The 27,577-nt window shown below is 35.2% G+C and overlaps 1 protein-coding gene, 2 long non-coding RNA genes and 1 other non-coding gene across 4 annotated transcripts in view; all 4 read left to right on the top strand.

Moving 5' to 3' along the window:
- Positions 1–74, top strand: Trnai-aau. Its single transcript has one exon. It is a non-coding gene; the product is annotated as a tRNA-Ile (tRNA).
- A 10,764-nt stretch (positions 75–10,838) lies between these two features.
- Positions 10,839–12,018, top strand: LOC6638946 (protein arginine N-methyltransferase 1-A). The gene is made up of 2 exons (XM_002061714.3): positions 10,839–11,241; positions 11,302–12,018. Exons 1-2 carry the CDS (start codon positions 10,880–10,882, stop codon positions 11,933–11,935), a joined length of 996 nt encoding a protein of 331 aa, XP_002061750.1. The 5' UTR covers positions 10,839–10,879; the 3' UTR covers positions 11,936–12,018.
- A 2,805-nt stretch (positions 12,019–14,823) lies between these two features.
- LOC111519486 overlaps positions 14,824–27,577 on the top strand; it is a 46,598-nt gene continuing 33,844 nt past the window's right edge. Inside the window, exons 1-2 of the long non-coding RNA XR_006954743.1 lie at positions 14,824–14,851; positions 19,602–19,770. This is a non-coding gene — a long non-coding RNA (uncharacterized LOC111519486). The remainder of the gene's footprint in view (positions 14,852–19,601; positions 19,771–27,577) is intronic.
- On the top strand, positions 25,646–26,173 carry LOC124460727. Its single transcript, XR_006954742.1, has 2 exons — positions 25,646–25,708; positions 25,771–26,173. It is a non-coding gene; the product is annotated as an uncharacterized LOC124460727 (long non-coding RNA).

Below are 27,577 nucleotides of genomic sequence, written 5' to 3'. Positions count from 1 at the left end.
GGCCCATTAGCTCAGTTGGTTAGAGCGTCGTGCTAATAACGCGAAGGTCGCGGGTTCGATCCCCTCATGGGCCAATAAACAATTATTTTTTTCCTTGTTTCTAAAAAAGAAGCAAAAACAAAAAAAAAATACTTTGAAGAAAGTACTATAAACCCTTGATTAGCAGCTAAAAATGATTATAGTTGTTAGGAATCTAACAAATATATATTAAAGAGCAGGTTCTCTTTAATTGTTTTCTAGATTGTTGTTTTTTGGGGTTTTCTCATTTTGCTCTTGAGATAGTCAAAAAAAAGTACAAAAATAAAGGTAAATTTATTAATTCACATGAGAGATGAAAATTACAAATATGTAAGTATAAGAAAACTTCAATTTTTATTGAAAAATATGAAAACAGACAAAATTTTGGAAAAATTCAATTTTCCACATTATTTTTCTTTATATAACATGGATCGTATCATATTACGGATCCTTGGTGGAAGAAAGAAGAAGGGAAATTTGCACGGCCAAAATCTATATTTTACCTCTTAAAATTATAAAGTTTTGATTTCAAAGACCGATTTCTTGACTCAAAAAGAACACCCAGATCAGCTCACTATATATGAGAATTATATATGTATAACCAGATAAGAGGAATTACGTTTCTTTTGTTCACGGTTCATTATACGTTTAAAGTTTTGGTTTGAGTCATCCACCGCAAAATGCCGTCGCTGACTCAAATTAATATATTCAATAGAATAATATACGGAAATATATTCACTATATCTTTGTATGACACTTTTGTTCTTCGTTGTCGGCAATACAGAAAGGTAAGTTTAGTGTGTGTGTGTGTGTGTGTGTTTTGTTCTATGAAACATTTCGCTAAAGCTAACTGTTTTAGTTACGTGTCCTCTTTCCTTTTCCCTATGGTTTGTTAGTCCTTGGTTGATAGTCGCTGAGGAGGAATCCAGATTGCTCTGGCCGTATGTCTGTCTGTCTGTCGTCGTCGTTGTTGTTGTTGTATCTTTATTATTGTCTAACTGCCATGCAGCGAGCGAACAACTTGACGACTACTGTATGCAATGCAATGGAATTGTCTACGGGAGGGGGTCCCATTAAAACTAATTGGCATGATTGATTGCTTTTGGTTTTTGCTACACACACATACACACACTCACACAGAAAAGTCTATCTATATGAAAGAGGAGGAGAGGGAGGGAGGGAGGGAAATGCTGCTGAACTTTTCTCCTCTCTAGTTTTGTTTCTCCATCATTTAATTTAATTAATGAGCGTGTGTATCAATTGGTTTACAATTGTTTAATTGCTTGTATCGTGCGGTGTTATGGCTCTTCCCCCCCTAGCCCCAACCTACCATTCTTCCCTCTCTCTTTCTCTCTCTCCCTCTCTTTGACTCCACGCGTCGTTTCTGATGCCTCATGATGTCCCACTGTGCCGACAACGACGACGGCGACTGACATTTTGTGGGGCTTCTCTTTCTCCTTATTATTTTCTCTATCTCATTTTGTGTGTGTTGTGTTTGCTGCAGCCTTTTACACTTGACTTTTGTGTCATGTTACATACACGTATTGTCAGACCTTTCCCCTGCCACCCACGCCCCACACGCCCCCCTTCCAGCTTGTCTACATGACATGTTCTATGCCATTTGCTGTTATTGTGGTTAAAGCTGCAAAAAACAAAAAAAAATTTATTCTTATTTAATATTAATAACGCCCAACAACAACAAAAAACACCAGAAACAATGGGCACACACACACACACACATACACACAAGTTCATTAGCGTCACTTGACCTGACATTTCCTCCTATCCTCTACCAAAAAAAAAAAACAATAGATTCTCTTCCTTTCTCTCTCTCTCTCTCTCTCTGTTTTTCTGCCATTGATTGTCCCCGCTCTTCAGTGCGTTGAAAATGTCATCGAAGCATGCAAATGATGCCAAAAAGCGAATGTAATTAGGCTCCATTGAAAGTTCTTGCCATACCACACCAAAAAAAAAAAAAAAGAAATACGGAAAAAAAAACAAGTTAGGAAACGGAAATAGAAAGCTAAGTGCCGTGCCGTGCCGACAATGTGCCTCAATTTGTCTAAACAAAAGAACGAACAAAAATAAAAAGAAAATGTTCATTCTATGCAAAATTTTTAGTTCATTGTATTAATTATCCTTTCTTTCACTCTCATCACCTGTCTAACCCAAATTAATATCGAAAACTATTTCAATTAGCAACTCTTGTCAAAAAAATTGCTCTAATGTTGGGTTTTTAGTTCTATCTTAAGTTGAATATCTTCATTTCCTATATGTGATATCGGCAAAGGGCATAAGGCAAAGGGAATTTAGCACAATTTAATCCAAGAGCTCAACATCGTATAGGCTAGGATATTGCCTGTATTATTTAATTAACACATCAAAACTTTCCATTATCATATTATATAAGAATCGAATGATATCAGAATTTAGGGTCCAAGAATTTATGTCTCAAGTTTTTTGCCATTACTGTATAGTTATAAAGGTTTATGGTTCATCAGTGTTTACTAACCTGTTCGGGCCTCATCTAGCGCTCAGTCAATGTGGCTAAAGTGGAAAGCTGAAGCGATCCACTCCTAATCCTTGGTATCGCAGGGATAAAAACAACCATAACTTGATACCAATCAGTTCACTTTGCCTAAAAACATATGCGAGTCGACTAGGTTAAGGACTTGTCCCATTAGTTAGGACTGAAAAGGTGTCAATTAACCTGATTATTGAGATTCAATTCAATTTACAACGTTTGGCCAAAAATTCCATGCAAATCGAATAGCCAAGGGATTACCCATGTCTAAGCCAACAATACAATTACAGGATATCTTGGCCAAGTTTTGAATTAAAAAATAAACCTGGCGAAATTACAGCAAAAAATCATTTCACAAGAACAAAAAACCATTAGCATTTAAAATATATTTTGTTGTTGTTTTTTCGTTTTCAGTTGCTATGACGACAAAAAACCTTTCTAGGTGGCAATTGCTGTGGGTGACTAAAGTCACGTAGATGTCGCCGCCGCCGCGTCGAAGTCCGTTTTGCTTAGCCACGTTGTGCAGTGCAGCACGTTGTCCAAATGACACGGGCACGATGCTCACTTGGTAGATCTTTTGATCTGCGGACGGGGGAGGGGAAGAAGGAGGGCTATCCAGGTGAGCGCCGTCATGAGTGTGACGTTAAACCAGGAAGACGGCCACAAGCTCACGTGCGGTGAGTGTTTGCCGCGGCGTGTTCAAAAAGGTCACTCTACGTCACTGCAAACGACTTTGGCGCCAATATACATATGTATGTATATATATTGCCATAGACATAGACACGACATTATGAAGAGAGACACTAGATGCATACATATTGGGATAATAATCAGTGAAAGTACACAACAACAACAACATGAACTTTAGATCACAGATCGGTTGGAAAAAACCATAAGCACAACCTAACTTTAGTGTGGTTTTTCTCAGTGGCAAAAACTGGAATAAATTTTCAACTGGCCAGTTTCAGTTTATGCGTCAGATGTTTTCATCAATGCAGAGAATTAACACTTACCATATTGATATTTACTGTACGAGTTCACTTCTATTATAATTATTTATTTAACTAAAAAGAAATTATTAATAATATATATTTGTATATATTTTATTTGGCAAACAACTATTAATAAAGTTTATTTCATTGCCTTCGTTCATCATTTAATTGAAATTTATGCTATTTGTGTGTTTATTAAGCCAATTAACAAGCAATAGGTAAAAACCTCTTTCAACTGACGTACATTGGTTTTTCATCAGCACAAAAAAAAACCGTCACTGACCGTTTTAGATTTGTTTTTCTACTTTTCAATCGGCCCCACATATAATGGTATCTAAAATTGCCGCCGCGTACTAACGTCATGGGAGAGCACAAATAATAGTGTCATGATAGTTAAAGAGACGGAGGGAGAGAGGGAGAGGGAGAGAGATGGTCCATTGAAATGGCACAAATTAAAAAACAGAATTTTATATTAGATATTCAAGACAGCAAAACTCAAGGCTATAATCAAGATTTATCTGCTTATCTTTGCCTCAGTTAATCCCATACTCTATCACTCTATACATATATCGTGAAGATATTGATCTGTTATCTATGTACATATTCCATGCAATGAAGGAATGACTTATTAGTATGCCCCATGGAGCATACACATGGAGGTTTATTTTGGGTGAAATTGGATGAATCAAATGAAATTTGAGGCCACTTAGTTTGCCAGTTTTACCCCAAATCGACGTACGATTCAAGATTATGGGAGCGAATGGAGTATGAGAGTTAGTAGCCTGTAAAACTTCCTTGAACCGTATCCTAGTTTATAGAATTTCTGCAGATACTATAACATGACGAATCCTTTGCACAAAATACTTCTAAGAATCTAATGTTAAACCAAAAGGGACTACACTCTGTCAAAATGTCACACCGAGGATTTAAGTCAATATCCAAACCTACCTTGAGAATAATATCCTATAATTCAATCCAAATAAACTCTTAAATTAATATTATTTTTGAAAAATTTCTTAAAATAAACCTTGTAAATATATATATATATACAAAACACATGCATATATTGGTGATATTGTGCGATCAATCAAAAATAAAAACGCACACGGCAAACTCTCCGCGCGGATGGCAACAGAAAAGGTTAACGTATCTTTAGGGGACGCCGGCGGCAAATGTAAATCTGTCGATAGCAAACAAATTTATGCATTTAAAACAAAAAAAAAAAAAAAAAACACAAAAAAAAACGCACAGAGATCGAAAAATAAGTAATAAATTGTTCGATCACAGCATCGACTTTGAAATGCCCTCTAGCAACAAGCAGGGATTGTGGTGGGTAAAGGTGATCAATTTGTGAGATCGATGTTATCGATCGATGATCGATTAGTGTGGCAAAAGTAAAGTATTTTTGATTTTCGGCTTTTACAGTGTAAATACAGTTGACATCCATTTCCTCCTTGACGTCGTCGTCGTCTATGACGTCGGCCCATCAACATGTAACTGTACAAAAATTGCACGACCCAATGCCCATAGCGCACGTCAGTCAACTTTAATGGATGAGATGAGGTTGGAATGAGGGGGGCCAGCAGCGGCAGTGACGGGGGCGAAGGTGAGTAAGTGTAGGCACATACAGACGAAAACCCGGTTGCTGCTGCTGCCGTTGCTTGTTGTCAAGCGGCAGCAAGCAACACGCAAACGAAACAATAAAATCGCGTTGGCAACAAGCGAAAAAAAACCAAAAACCGAAAAAAAAACACAAAAAAAATCTATACAAATTCGCAAATTTTTATCGAAATCGTCGTCGTTTTCGTCGTCGTCGTCGAGATGATATGAAGGATGACACACACATGAGAAGAGAGAGGGGAAAAACAGATGACTGTCTTTATCTTTGCTTATACAAAGTCACAACATTTTCTTATATCATATGCAGATTAAAAACGAGAGAAAAAACCTCTATAAAAGTTTAATGGAGCACCGAGTTGGATGAACTCTTTGGTAAAAAAAACAAAAAAAAAAAGAAACAACTCAACTTTGCAATATTGAATTGAACAATAATTGAATCTCTAAGCCCTCTCTCTACTCTGATGGTTTAAAATTTAGTTTATTTATCAAAACCCTCAATATGACTAGAGAGAGAGAGAGTTTTGGCGATCTATCACATACATAAATTCCTGATTGATGAAGAAGTGTGTGAAAATTAAATTAATGATCTTGTTTATAATCATTTGTATATAGCTTTCTTATCGTTTATTTGTCTTCAATAAAACTCCCCGTGTATTCGTAGTTTTATTGTGCTAATGTGTTAGCTGATGCACGGCAGGTGAGCAAATGCCGCATCATCCTTTCTCTTCACCTCAACAAAATTGATGGCTAATTCGAATTGAAAAGTATCTCTCTATTGATATACACTTATACATACATATATTTTAAAACACATTTATTGTTAATAAGAAAGTGGCCAATTGGCAGCAACAAGTTGGTCTTTTTGACCAACTGGTCACACTAAATGTAACAGCTAAGATTGTTTACGAATTTGTATGTAAGGAGTTCGATGTTGTACGATGATGATGTACATATGATGTATACTTACCTATTTGGTCGATCTGAAATAAATACAATAAATAAATGTATATATAATTTATTTACTCACCACACTAATAACTTTTAAGCACCACAGAAAAACAAAAAATAGTATTCTTTGCTAATTGTGCAACACTAGAAATGTCATTTGTGAAGGCGACCGAAATAATGACTGCGACTTTGGCGAAAGTGACTGCGACTTCGGTGAGAGGAACTGTGACCTTCGGCGATAACTGCGGCCGCCAAATATTTATTACCTCTTCTTCTTACAATTAGCGAAATTTAAAAATTAACAAGTAACCGATTTTAACACAAAAATAATGTAATTTATCACTGGGAGCTTTATTATTTTTATAAACAAATAAATTTATGTTTAACATTAAACTCGCGCACTCACACAAAAAACAAAACAAAAAAATTGATTTGAATAAAAACCACAAATGTAGCCAAGATTTTCAGGACAAAAGGAAGAAAAAAATCAAATAAATTGAGACTTAAGGAAGATTGAGAGAACATTAAGGTTTAATGATTCTAATAGAAGCAAAAAAAAAAACAACAATTGTTGCTTTTGTTTTTGTTTTCTTTTGGCTCTTTCACACTCAGGGATTTTGTACTTCTTAAAACTGTTATACAGTTTGAGAAGTATATGTGAGAGTGGAATAGATTTTGTTGAATTCTTTTCTTTTCTCTCGTATTCTTATTAACCCAACAGCAACAATATGTTGTCAACTAATTAAACTATTTAATAAGTAAGCACCGCGGCTCTGCATTAACTATTTTAAAGATTTTATTTAAAATTTTACTTTACTTGTGGCTTCAACAAAAAGTTGGAGAGAGAAGGCAAGAGAGCTTTGCAATTGATCCTAATTGAAACACACACATACATATGTACTTACGTACGTATGTGTGCATGTATTCTTATGCTTTCATGTACATATGAAGATATGTATCTGTAGCTGCACACTGAAAATTATTATACTGCTTAATAAAATTAACATACATTAAAGTAAAACATAAAAATATTAAACATTTACAACTTTTTTTTCACCTACAACTTTGATTTCTTTTTATATTAGCTCTCAATTTTACTCCTAACGTTTATTAAGAATAACTTGTAAACTAATTTAGTGATTGAAACACGAAACTATTCTTTTGTTAACTTGGAGCATAAACTTTTTTCTATTTAATTTATTATTCACCATTTTTCACTTTGCACACAAAAAAAATAAAAAAAAAAAATCACCAATAAGTCGAGATGCAACAGCGCCAAAAGACAAGTCCAAACTAAATGGGAAGAGAGCAGGTTAATTGCGATTTCAAACACAGAGAGAGAGAGAGAGAGAGCTCAGGAATTTCATGATCCTAGCTGAAACACATACATGTATGTGTTCTGATTGACAAAACAGATGCCCACAAGTAAAAGCAATTAAAACTATTTCATGATGTTCAATATTTTTTTTAGCTTGTCTCTCAATTTTAATCCTTTTCTTGTTCGCTCATTTCTTAGGCCATCTGTCTCTTTACACAAACATTCAACATTAAAACTAATATTAAATAAACAAATTTAAGGCATATAATAGCATTAACTTTTAGCCGATATTTATAATTTGCACAATTATTCACTTTTAGCACACACATAAACTAAAAAAAAATCAAAGAAAATGTAAACTGCTTTGCAGACGCGGCAAAACTTAAAGGAGTAATAAATAACCTATCGATGACAATCTATCGATAGTTTTGTTCTATTGATTTAGCAAACCATAGGCAAATTCTGTAACCCTGGCATATCGATAAGCTTCAGCAGCTGTTTTTAGAGGATTTTTATGGCGGTTTCGAAAAATTTTGAATGAGAAAGATCAACAGCATTAAAATTAAGAGACTTAATCAGAATGTTGTATCCCAGTCATACCATTTTTACATACAAAATGACTACAATTTGATGATATATAAAGTAATTTTGATCTATTAGCAAAATTTCACAATTTTTTTTACAAAATTGATTGATATAAAACTCAATGCTCTTGGTCTTATACGAATTCAATAAGAATTCAAATAATTATGTTCTTGTATTACAAAAAAATTGTTATAATAAAATACAAGTGTTAATTTTATGCTTTAAATGCGAACGAACAAATGTACATTTGTATTTACATATTATATTTAACTTAAATTTCCTCAATTAACTTACACATTAAATTCAAATTGAAAATGACCGTTATCATGAACTTTACCGTTAACCAAAAACCCATCATAATAACAATTTTTACGTACACCTTTTTTCTTTTCTGTTGTTGAACTTGTGTTTCCTGTTAATTACAATACGCTCTCACATATGTACATATATATATTTTATGTACATTATAATGCCCTCCCTGTGTATGATGTTCGTAACGCTCCATTGAATCGAAATAATGCAAAAGTGGCAAATGAACGAACGTCAGCAAAAGTTTTTATCTTTGTCATCGGCAAACATTTTGGATCTTGATTATCGGACTTGTTCGACTAATTGCTGCTGTTGCTGCTGCTGATGATGGAATCGTGCGAAAGGGTTGGGGTGGGGGGGAGTGAAAAATTGTTCACTTTGTTTTTCAGTTGACACTTTCTTTATGTAGCCTGGCAACAGAAAATAATTCACAAAAATTTGTTAAAAATTATTTCTGTCATTTGCTTAAAAATGGATTTGCTGTCTTTTCTGGTAATCAGCTGTCATCTTTTTGGCAAAAACGTAATTGAAAAAAACACATGTACAGATATATATATATATATATATATATATATATATATTATACCTATATTATTTATTCATTTCTTAATAGGTAGAAAAACGTGCTTTACTCTTGCCAAATCATTACCTTATGGTCTACGTGACCAAGCAAAATATAATTTGACAGTGGCCACACTGCACAGTGGTCTGAATTGTTTGTTTTCATCTTAGATTTAATCAGTTTTGGGCTATATATGTATGTATATAATCCTATGAAATCCTGTTAATATCAAAATACAAATTCTGCCTCTTTTAACTACATTTAGACCACAGTGCCTCCTAGCCAAGTTAAGGGGTCGGCCACAAAGGTCTTAATAGACACAAATACATACATGTTTGTATATGTAGTTAGATAGACCAAGAATAGAATTAGTAAATCAAGCGCAAAACAATATCGGACCAGAACAAAAATATAAAAGAAAATTACTCAAGTAGAACGTAAACAAATAACAACAATGAATGGTAAATAAATAACTATATTCTTTAAAATTCATTCCACATGTAATTGCATTGAATGCAAAGCAAAAGTACACTAAACAAATGTTTAAATTTTCTTTTTTTTGGCTCCTTAGTATCAATAATAATTACATGTGCTCCCCCATGGATAGACAAACAGATTTCAAAAAAAGAACAAATTGATGTGAACCTTTTTCTATTTCCTACGGGGTGCCCATCGCCCATCGCCAATCGCCCAATCCCAATTCATCTAAATATGAATATGCCAAAAATATGTATGAAATATGTGGAACTAGCAATGGGCTGCTTGCCAAAAATAATAATTACCTGTTATCTGCACACACAGTTGGGGGTATGTATGGTATGGCCGCATGCCCCATGGTGTGTGTGTGTGTGTGTATGCCTATCATTAGGTTTTTATAGTCTCAATAGATAATTGAAAATTGTATCCCTTGGATTCCTGGGTTCCTGTCGTGTACAGAATTGGTTTTTTTTTGGACAGATTTAATTTTACATCATGAGAAATATGGAAAAACTAAAACCAGTTCTGGACTCTCTTAGATAATTCTATTACATAGTTTTAAACTATAAATTAATTCCTAATAATTGTCACCTAACATGAGTTGAATAAGAAAAACCTGTTCATGGGGAAAATCAACAATATTTCACTCAGGTTTTTTTCTTTTTCGCCCTGATGGTGATGGCAGATTTTCGAAAATAGCTAAATAAATTCTTATTTATTGTTGTTCGCGTTCTGTAAAAGTGTTGTGCGGTGTGTGTGTGTGTGTGTTCCTCTGTGTTTATGCCAACTAATGAATTTTCAGAGTGATCGCGCGCGCACTTGTTCTTTGCTTTCCCAATTTCAAGGTCAAGTCAGTGGGAGGGTGGTGCTGGTGGTATGAAAAGACTGCGGTTGGGTGGTGCTGATGGGGCTCTCTACATACAACTAGTCATTATCATTCAATTTCTGTTGGCACGCGTCCCGTGTTGGCCGTTTGACGTCAGAGCAAATAACGGATACAAATATCCGTCGCCCTTTCCCCCTCCTACTCATCATCATCATCATCTTCATCTCACAATCAGCGAAAATAAGAACTCGTAGTCTTAAGAAAGCCCTGACCATTGAATTGACTAAAAATTTCAAGAAAAATACCTTTCTAACTAATGGAAATACCAAACCTTGACTTGTAGATCATTTAAACTTTGGCAAATTCAAATTGAAAAACGCTTTCAACGTCTTTTTTGTGGGGCTTATCGATATATTGAATCCCCATCTTTATACATAAAAAATAAGTACTTATACTCTTAGAAAGGTCATAAGCTTACGATTGATTGAAAACACAAGGAACATAGTCATTCTAATCTTTAAATTTTGACTTTTAGATCATTTAAAGATTGTCATTTTTCAAATTTAAACGCTTTTAACGGGCTTTTTCTTAGGCTTATCGATATATGCAGTTAATTTGACACTATCGATACACTATACATTCGATCGATAGACGATAGGCATTGTTTATACTCTATTTCGGGAACTGGAAGCATAGAAATATGGAAGCTGAAGAATCTGTAATTTCCCCATCGGTTTATCTTGAGTTTCTCGCCACTCAGGAGGTGATAATGCGTGATTATGTTATGCTGGACTTCAAGGATGCCATGGAGGCGAACGGGCAGCTCTTTGAGAACGCTGTGGTTCTCGAAATTGGCTGTGGCAGCGCCCTTTTATCCATGTGGGCCGCTCGTTTGGGTGCCGCCCGGGTAATTGCCCAAGAGCCAACTCCTGTGGCCCAGGTGGCCCGACAATTGGTAAGCCAAAATCAATTGGATCATATAATTGAAGTGATCGAAGGAGATATCAAAGAGATTACCATGCCGGTAAATAAATTTGATGTTATTATATCCAAATGGATGGGGTAAGCAACTGTCAAATATCAAGACATTACTTTCACTTTCCTTCCTTCACCTTCTTGCAGGGCTTGTCTCATGTATAATAAAAGTTTGGATGCGGTTCTCTATGCCCGTGACAAGTGGTTGAAATCGGATGGATATATCTTTCCTTGCAATGCTCGTCTATATCTAACAGCTGCCACCGAGAATCGAAACTATGTGCCGCCCAAACGTTTTTGGTCACGATTCGCCGGCTTGAATATGTCATATGCCAGTCAAATTGTCCAACGTATGCCATTGGTAGCCGCAGTGCCTGCAGATCAATTGCTTGCCAAGAGTGAACTTCTCAAGACCTTTGATCTGATGACCTTAAAACGCAATGATCTCAGTTTTACAACGAAATTTTGTTTGCCCATTGTACGCAAATGCATTGCTCATTGGTTTGTGGTTTACTTTGAGTTCGATTTCCCTCATAATGATGGGGTCAAAACTATATCGACCAGTCCCCTGGCCCCGTGTACCCAATGGAAGCAGACACTCTTTCACATCGACGAACATTTGCCTTTGTGTGTGAATGATACGATCAGTGGTTTATTTGTGGTCAAACGTGGCGATCGTCATCTGGATTTCGATATCAATTGGAGATGCCAAAATGATTTGATTAACATTCGTATGCATAAGCAAATCTGTCGTATGCAGGGTAAAGCTGCAAATATGTAAAATACCATTTATAACTCATTTAATTTTTATAACGATTTTTAACATGAATAACATTTTTGGTCTGTCGTTCTACATGAGACAAACACTTTGCTTTGAATTTTGTAATATCCTGGGGGGATGGACGAGAGTAGTGTGGATGATATAAGCTTTTGGTCTGCTTCTTCCTTCCTGGCATTACCATTTGCGGCGGTTGCGATAACTACATGCTAGGCATGGATATCGGACTGCCGTGGCCCGTCGTTTTTCCAGTCGACACATGTAGATTTCAACTGACGTGGTAAAGCAAATTGAGAAGACTATCATGACTATTAAACGTGCCAACCATTTCGATTCAAAGTAGTCGAGATTAAAGCACTGCTTCTCGTGTATCCAATCGATAAAACTAACGTATTGTACACTTATGGAGGTCACCCAACCATCGGGATGACTCCAAAAGGACCATGGATCAATATTCACCCATTTATTCGCTAGATCCTGAAGTTCCCTAAGGGTGCAAGCTTTGGAGCAGGGCAATTCACGAACGGCTCCATCTCGCACATGCAAAATGAGAGGCAATCTACCCAATGAGAAACGTTCTGTCATCGTCGTAGAAAATGGTGGTTTCATGCTAGCCACTTCCAAATTGCATCCAAGTGCTTTGTTCTTTTGATTTTCCAGGGCAAATTTCAACCAGGTGTCTTCGAATTTGTGGCATCTTATAGTGGTTGGAGCACAGAAAGCCACAAGCCATTCACCTTTAAGCATTAGTCTCCATGATTGTTCCGTCAATTGGAATATAGGTTGATTATCATCCTCATCACAGGGATTACAGCAATGATTCGGTTGCTCTTCTTTACCAAAGGATTGGCCTAGAAGAACGGATACAAATAAAATATAAGTAAAATGAAACATTTTAGTTTCTTATTTTTGGAAAAATAGTTGAAAATTTCAGAGAATGAGAAATTGAAAGTTGTGAGGTAAAATTTCAACTGAATAAGAGCTCCCTAAAAACACAGGTATATCAAATGGGGGCTTGAAATTTGAATTGACAAGGATTACTAGATTTGGAAATTTACATGTGAAATGCCTATATGTATATATATACAGTGGGGCAATATAGTCCTCATACGTCTATAAACTTGTTCTTCATAATACAGATTATTTAAACTGGAAGAGGGGCAAATGACAATAGATGCAGAGACGCATCCAGGGGGTGTGGTTCAGTTTATTCTTTATTATGGATCAAGTATCTTTAACTCATTTTTCGATTGGATTGCCTCTAAAAATGTTGTCTAGATCAGTTCCCCAAGAGGTGGCAAGATTCCTAACATTTTTTTTAGTATTTTAAAATATTTTCTTTATAATAAATGGGATCACATGGTGTTCCATAGGTTCAAAATAACACTTAAATGTATTATTTAAATCAAATTATGATTTGGAACGCTATAATTTTACACAATTTTTGTCGATATCGCATAATATATCGTATATATACATATATGGTTTTTATTATAATAAACCTTTATTCCCAATAATTATTTCTACTTCTATATATACTGATTACACAAATCTTACGCTAATTTGGAAAATATTTTCTAATACTTACATTAATTAAGTGTAAGAAGATTTAATTTGTGTCATCGCTTAGTTTCATGTTCAGTTTTGATAAATTTATAAAGATGCCTTTGTATTTATTGTTTAATTTCATTTAAATTATGTAGATAATTGATAAATTTGTTAAAGAAAAAGGATTGGTTTAAGATGTACTAAGATTTTATTGGCTAATCGTAGATATATCTTGGTAGATTGATTTAATTGCTCCTTGGGCAATTGTTGTGACGTCACTGTGTCGCATTGATCCCACTCTATAGCAGAGGTAGGCGCCCATAGCCCGTGCGGGCACTTTTGCTCGGCAATTGCTCGTGTGGCCGTCTGTGTGCATGCCGATGTGAGCACGAAGTACAAGTTGAGTGCATAAAAAAACAGCTAGTGTCGCACAGACTTTTGACGAAAGCAGTACTATGTCGCTTTGTTACGCAGCTACACGCAGAAAAATTAATGCTTCACTTTCTTACATGGCAACAACAAAAATATTTTGCCATTATTTATATTTTGTCCCAATAGGGTAAAAAGTATATTACAATATAAGCGAATCCACATTTTCGACAATGAAATTAATTAAAGATTCAATTCGAAATAGTCTTACTGATAGCTATTTAGAAGATCTCCTTCGTATAAAAAGTTATCCAAACAATATAGAAGTAAAGGAAATAGTTGAGTTTCTGAACAACAATTATGTCGGAATTATTATTTTTCACTTGCAGTTTAATTTTTTTATTCGTTTCTTCACATACGATTCGCGCAGTGTAAAGCAGCTTACGTACACAAGCAAGCGCACGCATACATTGACAGTTTGAGCTGGCTCTCTTTGTGCCTACCCCTGCTCTATAGTCTTTTTGTCCTCCCTCTCCCAGTCGCTCACTTTCTCGCTCTTTCTAACCCGCTCTCATCATTTTGGCATTCTGTGCTCTCTCAACTTTGTTTTTGCTTTATTCGTCTTCTTCTACAGTTGAAGTTTACCACTTGTGAAATTTGCAGCCGAAAAGTTTTCTCTAAATTATTTATGTATTGTTTATTGTGTTAAATTCATTGAACTTGTTCTTTTTTTTTGTTGTTTTTTCTGTGCATTGTTAATTAGTGAATGAAAATCGCGCAGCATACAAGTCCGTTAAGTGATTATCAACTTAATTTTGGTAATTTTGCCAATTTGGCGGGTGGCCGCGTCGGTGTGTGTGTTTTTTTTTTCAGAGCGCGTGCAAGTGTAAGTGTGTGTGTTTTAGTGAAATGCAAGGAAGAGCAAACTCTTGGCTTGTTGTTGTTTTTTCATATTGGGAGGCCATTTTGGTTTTTTTATTTCATTTGGGCAGAGAGCAAAATGTAAGTAAGCTGTGTGGCTGTGTGGGTGTATGTGTCTGGATCAGTTGTATGTGTATGTATGTTTGTATTTGAGTGTGAAGCTGGAAACTGTTATATAAGAACGTTTTGTTTTTCGGGCTTTCAAACTGTAATATTTGTGCACTTTATTGAATGTAAAACTGTATGTTTGATAAGAAGTGTTGGATAATACATGATTGTTATAGGGAAAACATAAATTATGTGAGAAGATTTTTTAAAATAATTCTATTTAAACTGACTTTTAATCGTTTTCGCTCCCCCAATTAAGATTTGTGCCTCCCCTACAATAATGTCTTCCCTAGCCACCTAAGTTCACGAACTTATCGATCCGCTCTCGCACACGTTCACTTATTTTGCCCCGCTTTAGAGTGAAAATATTGAATGGAAAATGGTTTTTGTTTTTTCTTAAAGTATTCCATGCCCCATTCCCCAGTTTACCTTCCCGTTGCACCGCCATCCGGCAATTCGACGCATTTTGTCTCTTCTCTTCTGTCAGCATTGATTAAACTTTCTGTCTGTCTGTCTATCTGTCTGTTTGTGCATGTGTTTTCTGCCTTTATCCGCTCCCCCACCGCCCCCTTCCCCATTCCGCATGATGCAGTTGTTATCTCCTTCTCCTTCATTATGTACTTTCTTCTTTAGCAATTCTCGCCAGTTTTTCCCCCATTTCCCCGGACATTTTGTACGCGTGAAATTTTTGCCATGTTGCACAAATTGATGCATGCCACACAGCGACGACGACTTCCTCTGCGGCTTTTGTTTTGCTCCCGTTGTTTGGGTGGCATGTTGGCAAGAAGTCATGCGATTTCTTTTGACGTGCGCAATTAGATGTTCGCGGGGGTAGAAGAAGAAGAAGCAGTGAAAGACAAGAGACAAGAGTGTGGGGAGGTCTATAGAAATCCCAGACTACACTTTAACCCAGTTAATGAAAAGGAAGTTTCAAACGGCTTAGATGAGGAATCAAAAAACCCCAATGAGGGAAGAGTTAAGGGAATTTCAATGAATTTCATATTATTTTTGTAAAATTTGATCTTAAAGTAGCCTGTGAGTTTTCAGTTAGTTTGAGTTTTCCCAAATTAGCTTATGATAGAAAGATAAAGGAAACCCACAAAAAGGTTTTCCCAGGAAATCCCATAGACTTTTTGCTCACAATTTTATGGTTTATAGATAACGTATAGATGGCCTTTCAAAATTATTGAAAAAGTTCTACAAATTATGAGGTCACACCCTGCATTTTATATGAATTTCATGGAAAATCATCACATCATGCCATCCTTAAAATGCATAACTTAATATTCAAGACACTAAATGCGAAATATTTGCTATGATTGTCAACAAATTTTTGCAAAGAACAATGGCAATGGAGTGCATAAGGGAGATGGGGAGAGAGGTGAGGGTTATTCTATTGACCAGCATTTCATTTCATTTTGGGTGACAAATTGACAATTTACAACTTTACAAACATTTGCCAAGAGGGATAGTCGAGAATAGAAGGAGAAGGAGGAGGAAAAAGGAGTAGGAGAGGGGGAGCGCTTGACTTGTTTATTGATTATTTCCCTGCAATCGGATGCACAGCATGACCAGAGCTAACTACCCGCAATTGTCGACAGCTGATACACACAGATACACAGACACACACACACGCATACACACACACACTGAATGACACAGTAAGATCCCTGGGCACATCCTGGCACGATCACATTTGCATGCTGTGTGAGACATTTTAAGTGGTGGCTGCTGCTGCTGCGTCGACACATGAAACACGTTTCCGGCATTGTCCTGATTGCGCCTGGCTCTCTTTATTGCTCTGTTCCTAGTTCCTGGTTCCGGGCAAATAAATAAATAGAAAGTCATATACGAAGACGAATTTCAGCTGTTCGTGCAAACGAAAATTGAAATATTTTTAGGCACAAGTGGTAGGCCGCCGCCGCCGCCGCCGCCGCCACCTCCTCCTCCTCCTCCTCTCAGCACGAACAATGTTTCCTAAGAACCGAAACGGAACCGTTTTCAATGGCACAGAAACACTCGCACACACACACATACAGAGAAAACTCGTGCTAAAAGGATTGAGAGAGTGTGTGCAAATTTTCAGCTGTTTCAGCCAATTGCCAGCTGCCAGCCGCCTGCCTGACCAACCCGATCACAATTTCAATACCGATCCCCCCCCTACTCATAAGGATGATGACGATGATGACAATGATATTGTTAATGTTTAGGGTGGAAAATCATGGTTAATGACAATGCCGTTCTTTTGGTGGTTAATCGAATGAATTTCTTCGAAAACAAAAACATTTCCATATTAAACTGGTTATTGTTTGTCAAAAGGATTAAATAGACGTTTGAGTCTAACAATAAGCCAAATTTTATAGTATTCTCTTACTTGGTTCCGATTTATGCATTAACCATGAGTTAGAGAGGGTATTATAAATTTGAAGAAAAAAAACTATTTTCGACCCTGTTTACATAGTACATACTATATACTTATGTACTTATGTATATATGTTGGTACTATATACAATATATACATACTTGATTATTCGAACGACGGCTGTCCGTCTGTTTAAATCAATCTGACTCTCCCAATTTGAGAGATACTTGTATGTAACTTGGTATTCTAGCTTTTTAAGACCATAGAAAGTATAGTATAGTGCATTAGTCCGAATTAGTCTGGCTATAGGAAAGATCACTTAAAGTACAAGTCTTGGTGAGGAAAATTGATCTTCAACTTATTTTTGTTTGCTAAATTATTTAAATTAAACTCAGCTAGTGCAAAAACAACAGTTCTTATAAGAAATACTTTATTCTTTGTTAACCTACACTGACGAGGAAGGAAAACTGTTAAAATAATAATTTTTTAACATAAAAAATATTTAAAAATACTAGGAAAGGAAAATTACGCCTTCAAGTGGGATAAAACATAGGTCATGGAGTTTAAAAAAGCATTTAATTTATTACTATTTGGACCGATATTCAAATAGAAACCAACACTATAGAAGCAGAAAATGTTGAGGTATTTGATATGAATGTCCATCTTTTGGCTTGATAGAGTTAGGGCAATACCAAAGGACATATGTGGGACAGTCAACTTTTATATTATCTGATGATACTCTTAATACATGTCGAAATAGTATGTCGTAGATTGATTGATTCTTCAATCATCATTGTAGGTTAACTCTGAATAGAGTTATGAGCTGACCCAACTGGAGAGTGCAAACTGGTGTTACAGTTTTGGTTGTCAGTGTATATTTAGTAGTTTTTAATGATATATATAAACTGTTCTCAGTTAAGCCTCTTAGATAAAGAGTATAGAAAGATTTTTAGTTGTATAAATCTCAGCAAGAATGCGTAGCAGACAAAACAAAGAGAGGTGATAGGGAGATTAACTTTTCTTTTCGGTTTAAAATTTATGTGTAGTTAATTTGCACCCCCGTTGAAACCGTTACTGCCGCCCCCTTTCAAAGGTCAGCTGCTTCGTCATGTTAGAGCTATTAGTATTATCTTTCCAATTGCAACACGACCTTGGGCACAGCTGATTTCGATCCTCAGCCCTATATATGTACATAGACCCAATAGAGAAGACCATTTCTCACATTTCAATGCCATATGCCTGTTTTCCCGTTTTTCCTATTTTGGGTCAATTCAACTGGCCGCAATGCAATTAAATACGAGTGCGTTTAGTAAATATTTGTTTGCTGTTCCTTTTGGCGGCGGCGGCGACGTAGAAAACACACACATACACACACAGAACACGCATTCCTGCAATTTCCCTTTGTATAGCCGATAATTAGCACGGACCGAACGAATAAGATCCTGGACCATATGGCTAGACACTGATGCTGATATTTCTAAAGGCTGCTGTGAAAGTGAATGACGACAGGCGTAACGAAATTTGCTGTGGCTATGAAACTCTTAGAGCCTACGCCTCGTAATTGCTTGAAGAGTTCCCAAGTGAATCCTGCCGCTGCTGCTTTCATCTATGGCTGTTCAATATATATTCGAAGTGAAGATGGGGCTTAGCGTTGGGGTTGGGGTTGGGGTTGGGATATACCTTTGGGGCATTCTAAGCTCTCGGTCTGCTTGGAATTTCAATTGCAGGACTCGGGACTTTACTGCACACAGGACACGGTGTTCACTCTCTCACGTCTCACTTGAAGTTTGCTCTAGTAGTTTTTCAATTTCTTTCTCTGTGTTAAAAAAAAAAATCAACAACAACAACAACACGCCAACAAAATGTAAAGACAATAACAACAATTGCAGGCATGTCAAAGGGCCTTGAGGGTCCGAGCCCAGTCCCGGTCCCGGTCCCCCAAAGATCCCAAGTGGGCAAGCCAGCAAAATGACAGAAACAGGCAACGACGACGACAACAACAACAACAACATAGAAAAACTAGTTGGCGCAAATAGTATAGGCAAATTTATTTCTATACGAACTTTAAATACCTAACAATTTTATTTTATAAACAAAATGTGATGCTAATAACTTTACATTAGAATTATATTCAAATAATCCTTACAAAATAATAATAATAATTATTCTTAAAAACTGTTAACATGGAATTTGATATATTGTGTTTGGAAATTGAAATAACGAATAAGTAAAAGTAAAAACTTTAAGTTTTTTATTTTTTATTTAAACTCTCAATTGGCATTAACTTTTTATGGATTCTATAGAAGGAATTGTCAAATTTTTCACTTTATAATAATTCTCTCGATAATGTTTTTGTTGCAGGCAAAATCTAAATATCTATACTCAATGTTATGTTGGTTAGAGTGTCCTGGGCTATTGGGGGCCTGCAGGCTTGTTCGGCGATTTGCAATTGGCTGCTGTCGAATTGAAATTGAAGTGTGTACTTCACATACCAAGCAGACGACTCCTCGACAACTATCAAGCGCACGGGGTAAGCACGTACTGGATAAAACTTTTGCCTACGAAATTTACAGCATGCATGTGTCTATCTATACATATCCATACATACATATGTATATATGTATGTATATATTTATGTGTACCTACATAAATACATATTTTGTTGTTTTTTTTTTTTGGGATGGGGAGGGCAAAAAAACTGATCGATAAACTGTATTTCTTGAAATGTATGTGGGGGCCAAAATGTTTCCGCTTATGAATTGAAAGATGTTTACATAAAATGGAACCATCATAGACCTTAAAATATTAAGTTCTAAGTAATATTAAAAGAGTGTTTAATTCTTCTTAAAGTGTTTCTAGTGTCAGTCTAGCCTGACCCTAAGGTCAATATCGAAAATCCAGGCTGATATTCGGAATCAGCGACTACAAATTGCCATAGAAAATGATATGAGGTTATTGCTTTTCGACCTTTTTCTTAGCTTCTTCTTCTTTTTCGCTGTGATATCCTTTTTTGCAAATACTTTAAAAATTTTTCAAAAAAATATCAGTTTAATTAAATTTCATGTAGAAGACATAATTTTAAAGTTTTCAATGGTTTTAAAACATTTTTAATACAAACTTTTGTTAGAATATGATTAAGGTTATTGCCTTAAGAGAGGATTTGACTGTCTCAGTGTTTAATTGCAAAGTAATCAATATTGATTGATAACAATATAAGCGATTTCAAAATATCTAAAAGAAGAGAAATTTCCTAAACTTCATTTGAAAGTAATATATAGAATTTTCCATTTTGTGGCCCTGTTGAGACTTAAACTACAGATAGATATACTAGCTTATGTGGGTATATGTATCTAGAGTAGATTTTCAGTAAATATATGATAATTATTTAACAATAATAAAGTATTGTTGCGTATTGTTTATTTTGGCTTTCTGTTCTCACACCTTGTTCAAAGGCCAATCGATCAATTTTATTTTATTTTTTTTTGGTAGGTGAGCCAACTGCATCCAAGCAAATCAATCATGCAGCATTACCTACCAACCGAACCCAGTTCAGCCCCCAGTTTTCCAATCCACAAAAAAAATAAAAAAAAAAGGGTTTAACGACTTTGTATTTAAGCTCACAATTGACTGCAAGCCAAAAGGTTGAATGTGTTTGTGGGTCTGTGTGCCTTATCGACTCTTCATTACGTTTACCGCTCCCCAATTCCATCCCTCCTCCCAGGTGGCTCCTCTCAACAAGCAAGCGACGACCCAACTGACGACGACGTCGAGCCACAGAGGCACACACGTGCCCATGGGCCAGATACCTAAACCTAACGGTTATCATTAACACAGATGGGCACATTGATAACTCAATCGTCAGCTGGGCCAGGCCACCCTCTGCTGTGTTATGTGGTAAGAGTAAATAAACGTTTCGAATGGCAAGAGGGATGGGATTTGTACATATGTATGTACAGACATACATATACCTTATACATATATGTATGTATATTTATCTACATATTTGCTCATATGGTTGTGGCTTAGTTTTTGGTTTTATCAACCAAATCGTCAAAAGTCCAGGGCACACGTGTGCTATTTTCTATTACCCTTCGTTTTGAGGGTTCTCTTGGTTCTAATCATAAAGACGTTTGCCAAAGGATCATAAATGTGTTATGATTATTATCATTATCATAGTAATTAAAAGGCCAAGGATCTTGGACTTTGAGTGATTTATATAGGTCTAAGAATGCGTTGTTTATACAAAAACCACATTTGATGGAGAATATAAATATATAAAATCAAATCTATAACTATTTTAATGCATTTTTAAACGAACGAACTTCCAGCTGCATTTAGTCAAAAGTACAGTGTGATCAAACCTACAGTTTTCAAGTTGAATTACCGTGATTAAATTCCCGTTCAATGCAGATTTAAAAGCAACAAAGCAATAAATTCAGATACACACACATACATACATACATTCATACATACATATATCTGTCATGTCATTTTATTGATATGCAAATTATATGAAACGCTTCGTTCCGAATCAAAAGTTCTTTGCTCCTAAGTGTTGATTACCTCACAAAATTTATTCATGAATATACGATGACAATTTTACTATCGATGCCCACAACGAATGCTTGTCGATACAGTGGGCGAGAAAAACCTTTCCAACCTCTTTTGGCTTGGCAAACAGAAAAAATAAAAACCCCTTGACATTTAACTGGAAAAAGCAAAGACAAACTTTTTAAACAATGCAGAATTCATTTGGAAACTTAAAAACTTTAATAATGACAGAAATTTCGAAACGAAAACGGTATCATATGTGTAATTTGTGTTTCTTTAATTGAAAAATAATTATAAAATTTCATTATCATTATCGTAGAAATCCCCAATTTTGTACCAATTAATATATTACTATGTGATGACATAAAAAAAACAATTTCAGTACTTGATTCTTAATCATTAATTATTAATTATTAATTAATAATGTAAATTAGTAGATATTAAGCTTTATCGATTCACATAATCTATTAAAAGAAAAAAAAACAGAATGAAAGGATCTTATGATTTGTTTTTATATATGTATATTTCTTCCACTTTTCTTTGGATAAAATTGTTTTCAACTATTTTAGCTTAAGAAAATGTCTCAAAAAATACCAAATTGTCAAGCTTGAAATCACATATTTACAATCTAAAACAAAAGTGTATAGGAAATTCGTCTGGGATTCTGTCTATGAATCTTTCTTGCTTTGTTCCTTCCGGGTTTTACTTTGATAATATTTTGATTTACTCATCGCATTTGACCCTAATTTTTGCCTTAAGTAGAATAAAGAAAGAATGAAGAGAGATAAACCAATCCTAAGAGATGCCAACTTACTTAAGGTGAGATTAAACTGTGGCAGATTTATGGTATGTCCTGTCTCTCCTCTTGCTCCTTCTCATTTTGTTCACTAAAAAGGGTTCGCCTTGACTCTATACAATTTGTTCAACATGTTGTACATACAATGATGTATATGTACATATACATTTATTTATTTGTTGTATTTTGGCAAATTTTGCACTCCTTGCCTACTCTCTCTCTCCCATACACTATTCTCGTTCTCTGTCTTTCAGTTTACTGGCCATTTATTTATTTATTTGATTTGTCGCGCGTCGTTTTTTGCCTTCACAGTTAATTTACGAGTTTTAATTTATTAAATCAACAGCAAAAAAAAAAAAAAGAAAAAAACAACAAAATCAACAAACAACAACAGATGCTGATGCTGCCGCTGCTGCTGCTTGCAAACGCCTTGGTTGGGGCTACTGTTGATTTTTCAGCTTGATAATCTTATTGTAGTACTTGTATATACTATACCCATTCCCTTTCCCTAGCCACCCACCTCCGCCAAACCACCAACCCCATTACTCTCATACTCCATGGCGATTCTCCAGCTGGGGTACAGAGAGACAGACCGACCAGCCAGCCACAGCAGCAAAACAACAACCACAACGACTGAAAGTCAATTGATGATACAATTGATAGAGCGCTGAAAAAATAAAAAAATAAAATAAAAATAAAAACTACAAGACGACATCTATAAATAGAACACGTTAATTACGCGGTTTGATAAGAGACCCCGCGCGTCCATCCATCCATCCATCCATTTGGATCGGATGAAGGCAAATGTGAAAGACCACAAACACAAGGCACAAAAACAAAACACACACACACACACAGACAGAGACACAGAGTGAAACTGAAGCATAGACAAATAGACATTCATCTATGTACATTTATCAGCACTTACTTACGGTCATCTGTACTTACAAAATTTACATACTCTACTTTCTCTAATGCGAATCCAAGTATCAAAAGATTACAAAACGGTAGCCAAAATCAGCAGTTGCCATCCGTTTTAGTTGATGATGAGAAAACGCGAAAACATTTCCAATTTATCAAGTGAAATTAATGGAAGTTATTATATTATTGAAAAAATGAATTGATATTTGAATCAACAACAGACTGATGACTAAAACTGTTTAGTCTTTTTACTTTCAGATATTTTTTTAAGGTGTTGAGAGCGCCTTTACTAAAAAAAATGCCACTAGATTAAACTCCCATACATATATATGTATGTCTTTTGATACATAACCTTAACTCTATTGAGCCATTTATGAGGCCTTGACATATTACAAGGCACATCAACTGATGTACATCAACTTATTTTGCATGAAATCTATCGAAATTTCTTTATGCAAAGTAACTTTAATCATTTTTCCATACAATTTTTAGCACATGACGTTGAATTTTCCGCGTTTTTTCTCAAAATATGTGAAATAATCGTACACATTGTTCGTTTATACGATTTATATGATTATTGCCTATGCTAAATTTGAATGAAATTGAGTCAAAATGAATAAACTACCATAGAGTACCATGGATAAAAGAAATTGAAGCTCTATTTGGCATTTCCTAGACATTTGAGATGAGCAGTTTAAAATTTTGAAAAATTCTGCTAATATAGACACTTATTATTCATGAGTTTTAATATTTCCAATACCTTAATTACTCACCCAGCATTATTAAGATTATTGTAAGAGAAATCATTCTGACGAGTGCATTTTAAGCGCTCTTGTTGATTAAAATATGATTATTTTCATACTCGATTAAAAAAATATTCGAAAATTACTCGAAATATGATTTATTTAAAGTGCAATGAGAAAATATAAGCCGCAAACCGTGTATGATTAACAATTTGTCTCCAAGAGGAGACAAAGTTGATTAAAAGAAAGCGTCATAGGAACTTATCATGAAAAGTCGTGGCTAGGATACCATTTTAGCTCATTCACCTCTTAGTTAATCAGAAAGAGGATTCCAAAAAGATTTGCTTAGAAATTTATAAAAAGTTGATAAATTTTGTAAGTAATTTTGTAATTTGAATAGAAATCAAAAAGCAACTGTGATTTTTAACGGCTTATAAGAACAATTCGTTTTTCTATGCATGTTTGTAACTCTGTCTAGGCTCGCGTGAGAGTGTCTATGTATTTGTGTGTAGGTCCTTGAGGCATTTCAACAATTTTACCTTTGATAGTGCCGTCTCGTGAGTTTACCTCACAAATGAAATTGTTAAACGTATTTATGTACATAGGTACATAAATATACATATATGTATGTAAGAAGTACGATGTTACTCCTTCATAGATTCAGTACATAGTGGCCACACAAACATGCACACATACATATACACACATATATGTATGTATGGCGTGTACATAGAGCACTCTATGAGATATAATCTGTGTCAATATGTACAATGCAATTAGTACAAATGTCTAAAGTAAATATTTGATTGTGCGCGCGCAACTTATCAGCCGCAAAATACAATGGCTATACATAGATAAATACAACATACTATATACAATATGTATTAATATAGTATGTACACATATACATATATATATACTATATATGTAAGTATGTATAGCAAACTGATAGCGGCCCGGCCCGGCCCTGCCTGGCCCAGACATCTTCCCCAGGCATGAACTCTTTTTAAAAACGCCGCAACGTCTGGCAAGACAGACGCTTTGAATTGAAAATTATTGTTATTGTTTCTTCTTCATTTCCATCTTCTTCTCTTCTTCTTCTTCTTATTCTGTATGAAATCGGAACAACTAACGGTAGCAGTTACAACCGGATATATGTATCTATATCTTAAGTATAAGTAAAAGAGAAAAATCTTTAATCAACTTTTCCATGAAAATAATGTCACTTGAATATTTAATTCGAGTTTTATCAACAAGCGAGAGAGAGAGAAAAATTTGTTTTAGTCTATAAATTTATTAAACAGTAGTTACATCAGTTTTGTTAGGGCTCTCAGATTTTGATATTTTCCAAAATTTTGATGTAATCATTTTCGACCTCATTGAAATTGCGGGACGGTTGCGCTGCGACTCAAAGATCCAGCTGACATGCTTTGTAATTCTCAAGTTCACGTACGACGGTAAGTTGTGTGGGTCTGGTTAAACCATCCAAAATCGCTGACAAATACTTTCCTATCAAAAGAAAAGCAAATGATGATCCTAGTTGAACGAGGACGAAGACCAGAAGACAGAACTTACGTTGCGACTCCACGATGGCAGGAGTTCTTTGAGAATGAAATGATTTTACCGCCATCGGCCACATTGAACTCTTCCTGGGGAGCCTTTGCGTTCACTGGTGAATTCGTCATTGCAGAGTTCTACAAATCAGAGTCATCGTCGTCGTCATATTACTTCAAGGCGGCCAGGCAGTTCTTTATAGGCCAGCATTATTTGCAATGGGTTACGTTGCTTGCGATTATTGGAAAATTATTTAAGTAACTTGCAAACTATTTGCTAAATTTATAGACGTTTTTTTTCGGCTTTTTTATTTATTTTTTTTTATAAAAATATAAAATTATTCATACATGCCAGTATGAACGTGAGAATGAACAATTTTTCTTTCCTAACCGAGGGGGTGTAGGAAAAACATATTTTCAAATTCTTGGACAGCTTTTTCGTAGATATCTTTGATTTTTAAATATTTCCGACCACGTAGAGCCGAGTCTGTTAGTCTGAATCCACGGAAAATCCTTCTAGACGCAAGCTACAGTACTGAAGGATTTCATACACTGCAGACATTTTAGTATATATTGTATTGGATATATTATTATATGGTATATCTCGAATCAACCATATCGGACCTTTTAGGTCAAAATAGCTCAAAATGGAACCTAAGATACATAACGCATTTATTTTTTACGGTATTATAATACAAATACTTATTGATTTCAACCTTTTTTTAAGGAGCCAAGCATCCATTTTAAAATTTTGTCAATATCGGACTAACATATGATATAGCTGTCATAGAATTTTAAATCTATAACATTATTTTCAAAGCGAATGTAAGAAATTTAGTTAAGAACGAGCGGTTTTATTATATAGATAAGGTTAGACTAAACTTGTGTTTATATTTCAAACAATTACTAGCAAAATTTGTTAATTATTGGAAACAATTTATTAAAAATCGGTTGACTATATATAACTACTTATGTATATAACGGTCAAACAAATGGAATAAAAAGACAAAAACGTTTAAGGGCATTCAAACTTTGGCATTAAATTATAAATTGATTAAATATAATAATTGAACAGTTCCTAAAATAAAATAGACAATATGTTAATTTTATTGGTAGATAAAAAAGAGTGTGTAATATTCGTTAGCTTCCGGTTTGCTCTAATTCAAACCAGTTAACTTTTGACAATGATTTTTATTTACATTGATAAAGTTTTTTGTGAATTAGACTCATTTCTCACCTAAGCTCTCTAGTGTATTGATGGATATATAGTTGGATGGATGGATAGATGGATGGATGGATGGATGAGATGAATGTATAATTAATTGTAAAAGATTTGCCCTAAAAATTTGCAAAATAGTGCTAAATAGTGTTAAATAGTTGGCTCATTTTTGCTACTATTTATAAAACAAACTCAAGACGCGTCGTCTGCAAAAAGGCACAAAAGTGACAAAGTACAAAAAAGCGAAAAAAAACTTTTAATAATAATAATCATTTAGACTTGATGACGACAAGCACGACGTGCACGGTTGGTGAGAGGTGCGGTAAGTGGGTTTGGAAGGGGGGAAGGATGCCAAAGAGGCCTTTTCAAGATGGGCCTGGCTCTCGATTTGGCTGCCAATCCAGTCTCTGTGTGTTTGCATTCACAATTATTAACTTGGCTAATTGGAGTAATATTGCTAATTTTTTATAGTCGCCGACGACAACGGCAAAGACGTCGATGTCGGCCAACCAAATTTATATCAAAAATTGAGGTAGGAAATCGACGCCAATTTT

This window comes from Drosophila willistoni, assembly GCF_018902025.1.
Source record: "Drosophila willistoni isolate 14030-0811.24 chromosome XR unlocalized genomic scaffold, UCI_dwil_1.1 Seg144, whole genome shotgun sequence".
Taxonomy (NCBI): Eukaryota; Metazoa; Arthropoda; class Insecta; order Diptera; family Drosophilidae; genus Drosophila; species Drosophila willistoni.
The sequence above is the reverse complement of the archived record's forward strand: the minus strand, read 5'-3'. Positions and strand labels throughout refer to the sequence as shown.

Bases quoted from the DNA above. Each gene is read 5' to 3' on its own strand.
- LOC6638946 (XM_002061714.3), top strand. From the start codon at position 10,880: ATGGAAGCTGAAGAATCTGTAATTTCCCCATCGGTTTATCTTGAGTTT. The intron at 11,242-11,301 runs GTAAGCAACTGT...ACCTTCTTGCAG, and splicing joins ATTATATCCAAATGGATGGG to GGCTTGTCTCATGTATAATA.